Source organism: Heterodontus francisci, chromosome 29 (genome assembly GCF_036365525.1).
Source record: "Heterodontus francisci isolate sHetFra1 chromosome 29, sHetFra1.hap1, whole genome shotgun sequence".
NCBI classification, from domain to species: domain Eukaryota; kingdom Metazoa; phylum Chordata; class Chondrichthyes; order Heterodontiformes; family Heterodontidae; genus Heterodontus; species Heterodontus francisci.
In genome coordinates this window covers 20,274,618-20,281,030 of record NC_090399.1, presented here as the reverse complement: position 1 = coordinate 20,281,030, position 6,413 = coordinate 20,274,618, and the positions used below count along the sequence as shown (strand labels likewise).

Sequence of the window (6,413 nt, the reverse complement as noted above, 5' to 3'; positions counted from 1 at the left end):
ATGGTTCCTGAAAATACAGTTTATCGGATGCACTGCAGCAAGCCATCAAGTTTAATTCGACAGGACCTTCCTCACCTGTAACCTCTCCCACCGAGAAGCACAGGGACAAAATGTCATTGGAACATCATCATTTGTAAGTCACATACCATTCTAGCTTAGACATATGTCACAATTTGTTCATGGTCGCTGTATCTGGATCCTGGGATTCCCTTCCTGGCATCATCGCTGCTGCACCATCAGAAGGAGAGCAGCAGGTAAAATTGAAGGCTGGCCATCACATCCTCAGGGCTGCAAGGAATTGGCCAGACATGAAGTCTTGCCAGCAGAAGAAAGCAAATCAATTACCACACGAAAAAATGAATTTCATAGAAATTGCAACACGAAAGCAGGTCGTTGGGGCAGATCAACCCATGTCTGTATTTGTCATCTACATAAGCAATAGTTTTAATCATATCTGGTCGCACTGCTCCAATATTACTTTATTCATTGGTCTTTAAACATCATATCAAACCCGTTAAAGCTGTCACAGTCTCTGCTTCAATCAATAACTCCAAAAATCCAAGTCACAGCTTCACAATTCTAGGTGTCACAAAGTCTCTTCTGTTCTCTGTCCTAAATCTCTTTCATTTACTCTCAAGATCTATGTTCACTGCTGATAGACCCATCAATCGTTGCATCTATCTATTCTGCTCCAGGCTTTCATTACTGCAACCATCTCTATTAATTCAGCCTGAAATCTCTTCTCTTCTGATTGAGAACGAACTCATTTTTCATATTTGGATTTATTCATGTCCGACATCTTGCTAGTGAGTTTACTACGCTGTGTCCTCACTATTACATCCAAATTGGCCAACAGTGTTGTGTCCAAAAGAGCACAAAATACTGCGGGTTTGGTCTCACAAAAGTCTGGGAGAGATTCACCACTAAATCTCTATATTTATATTCCATAACACCTGCCATCAAACACAATATCCCATTGTATTTCATGGTGATCTGACTCTTGAGGTGCTGTTTTAGATAGAATCCTGATTGATAAGGGAGTCAGCGTTACATCAGGTAGACAGGAAATTTGAGGCCATAACCAGATCTGCCATGATCTTATCAAATGGTGGAGAAGGCTTGAAGGAATGACAGGCCTACTCCTGCTGCAAATTCGGATGTCAGTGTGTTGAAAGATCTTTATTATTTGAACCTGTCAAGGCGCTCTGCGATGTCACATCATCCTCCAATTCGGCATTCAAAGTGCGTGGACATTAATAACCGGATAAACAAACGTAACCAGAGATTCTGAAGGGGATGATTCTGCCTCCTCAACTTGTTCAAATTCTTATTGGAATCTATAAATCAAGTGGACTCTTCCAAACTGTGGGATGTGTTGCCCTTAGAACTTTAAAAGACATTGTGCAAAGTTGCAAAGAAAATGCCAGGCAATTAATTGAAGTTTGATTTCACTTACTTTATTCAACAATTATTTAAATAATTTAACAATGAGATAATACGGATATTTCACCATATTTTTGATCTCCGCTCTGAATCTCCTCTGTGTCAGTGCATAAATACAAGTGTTTGTACAGGAGCTGGTGCACATCAACAGAAATGTGATTCTAATTGCCAAATAAAGTGAGTTTGAACCTTGGAAATCGACTGTCTGTGTGACACCGACACAGATGTGTATTACGGTAATAGGCGCCGACAACACAATAAAACTGCCCGAGATAGCAAAGAGTAGAATGATGGATGTTCTTCTGTTCTTCATCTCGGGATCACTGCCGGTTTTTCCATTGTTGTTGCTCTTCAGGGCTTTGCGAGCTCTACTGGCGAATAAAATGTGCCTGACGGTGAGAGAGTTCAACAGCAGCAGCAAAGGAATTGGAAGTAATGTACTTGAGAGGATGGTAATCCATTGGTGAATCTTCCATGCGGGTGAAGTAAAATATCCTGTGACGGTGCGGCAGCCCCACTGTATATTGTTGAGAGTATAATCGGGCTCATAGCGGAAAGGCATGGGGATATTGTTCAAAATGTTGAGCACACACATGGTCGTTATAACCGTGGTGGCTGTCCTTTCGGTGCAATATCTTGATTTCAATTTCTGGCAACAAATTGCGACAAAACGGTCAAAGGTGAACGACATTGTGAACCAGATAGAGAGCTGAATGCTAAACCCTTGCATGAAGACAGTAAAACGACACGCGGAAGTGTAGTTCAGCAATGAATCTGGAAAATGATACTTGATGATTTCGTTCACAATAACATTAAAGATAAGGACCATGAGGTCTCCCACGGCCATGGCCATCATATAACGAGTGATTCCTTTGGAAAGACCGCATTTCCTTTGGAAAAGAACCAAAACTGACAGCAGGTTCGCTGGGAGAAATGCAAAAACAGGAAATTTAACAAAACATTGAACAGAGATGTACACTGACAGCAAGTTGGAAATCTGGTGTTAAGCATCATAAGGCTGAGAGTTGTGGGGTGGAGGAACCGGGGGTAATTTTAACCATGTGTGACCGGGTCAAATAGCGGTATCTAATTGGCCATCCATTTTTTTCCATGGAAGTCATTGGAAGAGAGTAACAGGCTGAATGTACAAGGGGCGGAGAATTCAATATTACCCATTGCACAATATAGCTAACAGTTAACCTGGATTGGAATAAATTGTCACGTAGCAGCTGCTGCAAACTTCCCCATCTTCTTGCCAGACATTTTTTCCCTGCGGTAACTTCATGATATTCTAATATGAAACCATTAATGGGAGCCATTTGGAAGTAACTTGCTGGGCCGGATGCTGACGGATTCTATGGGATGCTCGTTCCGCCCAATGTTGTTCACAGTGACTTCAATGGAGAAGAGAATCGGGCGACAGGTAAAATCAGAGTTGTATCCAATGCCATCAGTTTTTTACGGTTCGATTAGGTTAAAACATATAAACATTCCTTGCCTATTACTGATTAATGCTGTTTTATCTCCCTTTCAATGCAAATAGAAACATTGGGAACATTTTTAACTTTCATTGCCGTGCAAAGCAAAACAAAAGCAATTGATATCAAATGGGCCCCGTATTTTACAGCCCTTCCGTCTTTCTTGCACATTGATGTTAATACAAAGTGAAAATTACCCCATACGTGAATAGTTCGAGATTTAATTCAACATTTAGCAGTATGACGATTGTATCCAGCTGAACCAGTACTGCATTTTTATTAAAATTAAATCAGTTACTTTTTAACGTCTCATAAAAAGATGATTTTAAGAATGAGGAAAGGCAATATAAAATAATGGATAAACAATTCTAAAGAAGGTTCAGGAGCAGAAGGTTCTGGCGGGGATGTGGGGGACGGGTGTATGAGCACAAATCGTTGAAGGTGATCGGGCAGGTTGAGAAATTGGTTAATAAGGAATACGGATCCTGGGCTTTATAGATCGTGGCAGAGAGTAGAAAAGCAAGGAAGTTATATCGGGCCATTATAAAACACTGGCTCGGCCTCAGCTGGAGTATTCTATACAATTCTGGGCACCACACTTTAGGAAGGACGTGAAAGCATTGAAGAGAGTGCAGAAAATATTTACAAAATGGTCTGGGGATGAGGGACTTCATTTACTGCTCTGTTGGGACTATTCTGCTCAAAGAAGAGATAATTGAGAGGAGATTTGAGAGTTGCAATATTGAGAGGTATTCAAAATCATGAGGGGACTGGATAGAATAGATAGAGAGAAACTGTTCCCATTGGCGGGAGGGTCGAATTTCAGAGGACACCGATTTAAGGCGTTTGGTGAAAGAATCAAAGGGGAGGAAAAGTTATCTTCCGCAGTGAATGGTTCGTATCTGGAATCCACTGCCTGAGAGTGTGGTGAAGGCAGATTGAATTGTGGCTTTCAAAAGGGAATTGAATATTTATCTGAAGAGAAAAATGCTGGGCTCGGGGGGAAAGACAGGGGAAAGGGATGAGCTGTGCTGCACTCGCTGAGAACTGGCATGGACACGACGTGATGAATGGTTTCCTTCTGTGCAGTAACAATTCTATAATTCGACAATATCGTATCACTTCATCAATATTGCATCGAAATGTCGGCTTACAGTATGAACTCAACTCACTGAAATGGGAGGGAAACGCAAGATTATCCGACTCTAAACAGAGATTTCGACCGACAGAGCCACAGCTCAGTACAAATGACACAGGGTCCATTTTCACTTTGTAATGCGGAGGGATTGACTGCCCGCCCAGTGATATAGAACCGGACTGAGCCATTAACATAAACATCAAAGGGAACGAAAATCGGACGAGCTCATCAATGGGCGAGCATTCTATTGATCGTCCTTACCACCTGGCCAATGCAAATTACCGCCACAAAGGCAACAACGACAATAACAAAAACACGCAGGGAAAATAATAATGCAGTTTAGCAATGGTGCACTAAATGTTTCAGGATAGTTTCGAATTACTTACCAGGAATGCCAATAACTGCGAGAATCGGATACAACATTTCTATCGGAAGTGCCTGTCGTCCCATTTTCTCCGAAAACCAGGAGCGGTTGATACGAGGCAATGCACTGAAACAACCTCATTTATACACGAGCCAATCGTCCAGTGAGAGAGTGAGGTCACAGAACCGGTGTCATTAGCTAGATGCTTTCAAACAAACAAGTTACTACATCTCTTCATAAACCAGCAATTAACGTGAACTCCCCGATCCCCAGAGAATTAAAAACAGTGTGCAATCTCAGACTGAAAAAATCCTCGCCTCTGAGACTCTTGCTCCGTTGCTGCATTTTGATCGCAGCAGCTCAGCATTAATGGGACATTGGGTTTAGGTTGAACCGAGAAGTGGATATAGACCGACAAGTTTCACCGTCTTAATGTTGTCGAACTCCAGCTTTTCGTCAATGCATCAGACGTTCAAACCCTGGTTCATGCCTTTGACACAAGCTGAGCTAAGTGGGGTAATTTCGACTTTGTTGGAAATAAAAATCAGGAGAGCTTCTTCCCGACTGGTGCACTCCATACCACAGGTTTTACACAATGGTCTAACGTCAAAGCTACGCCGATTATTCCTGTCCAGGTTCGAATTAGCCACCCTCCCTGAACTTCCGCCTATTCTCTCTTTCTATCCCTGTGACCTGCTCCATGCCTAACTTCCCAACTGTCCTCCCTCTTCAATTACGACCTCTACAGCAAAGACTCCCCATTCGATCCCCTCTTGCTCTCAAACCTGGAGCCACAGACTCCCGCTCTGTGGAATTGCTGCTCTAAACCGCTCCACCTTACTCTCCCTCAACTGCTTTAAGACAGTCCCTAACACCCACCTTTTTGACCAATCCTATTCTCAGAATTACTCTTGGTTCAATATCTATTATTATTTGATTCGGCCTCTCTGAAGTGCTTTGTGATGGTTTTCTGCATTAAACATGCCATACAAGTACACGGGAGTGGATATTGACAAAGCAGGTGACATTGCATTGGTGGCTCGTTACACGCCCCTGCTGATATTCAATCTACTTGACTTCAATAGCACTGAATATCGGCATCTGGAAGAAAAGGCAGCAAAAGTGGTTCTGCCTGGTTTCTGCCTCGCAGGTCGTTGTTGATGTCTGTACTGTCTGAAGCAGTTTATTTGTGGCGCAGGCTGTCTTTGATGCATTACTAAAAAGGAATAATATAAATCAGCAGGAATACAAGGTGGATCTGCTATTTCCCTAAAGCAGTCTAAAAATCTACAGGATAATAGTTTGCATTCGGCATGAAAGCAATGTGGGTGGCATGGAATCGACTGCCCTTTATGCGCACCATCCAATACTCAGTTCCGTTGACTTCAATTGTCTCACTCCATTCTCGACATTAAGGTGTTAAAACCGTTCTGAATGATCCATACACACGCCCACCCCACCCCTCACAAACACACACACCCCCAACACCCCCACCCCCTCACCGCCTCTCCAACAGCTGGAGCTGGATTTTTCCATGCTCTCTGTCATTGTGTGTCGAATCGCAGGCAGGCTGCCCAATGCACTGAAAAATCCCTGGTAAATAGGAATCAGTTTTTGAATGTTGACTGTGTCCTCGAAATCTTCAGTTGTGCTCTTTAAGATGTTAGCTCTTCCTACAGAAAGCCCCTTACTAACCATCCTATCCCGCTACCCATTTTCCATTCTCTGCTGCTCCTTGAGTCGAACAGTCCATAACCATCTTGCATACCAACTAAAGTACTGGCAATGCAAGTCTCTGAGCTGATGCTTGCGGAAGTAAGCGTGGGTGCTTCCGCATGATCACAAGTGCAACCCATTTCCCACACCTCAGGTTCTGGGCACATTCCATTGCCCTGAAATAGAACAGAAGGTCAAGAATTAGTATTTAGGACTGAGGTCAAGCAAAGACTGATGAGCGTCAGCTGAAAGCAGCTGAATTTTCCTATGCATT

The 6,413-nt window shown here is 42.9% G+C and overlaps 1 protein-coding gene across 1 annotated transcript; it reads right to left on the bottom strand.

The window, feature by feature from the left end:
- Window positions 1–1,468: 1,468 nt before the first annotated feature.
- LOC137345969 (probable G-protein coupled receptor 139) lies at window positions 1,469–4,509 on the bottom strand. The gene is made up of 2 exons (XM_068009230.1): window positions 4,442–4,509; window positions 1,469–2,333 (listed from the first exon to the last, which is right to left on the bottom strand). Exons 1-2 carry the CDS (start codon window positions 4,507–4,509, stop codon window positions 1,469–1,471), a joined length of 933 nt encoding a protein of 310 aa, XP_067865331.1.
- Window positions 4,510–6,413: the final 1,904 nt, after the last annotated feature.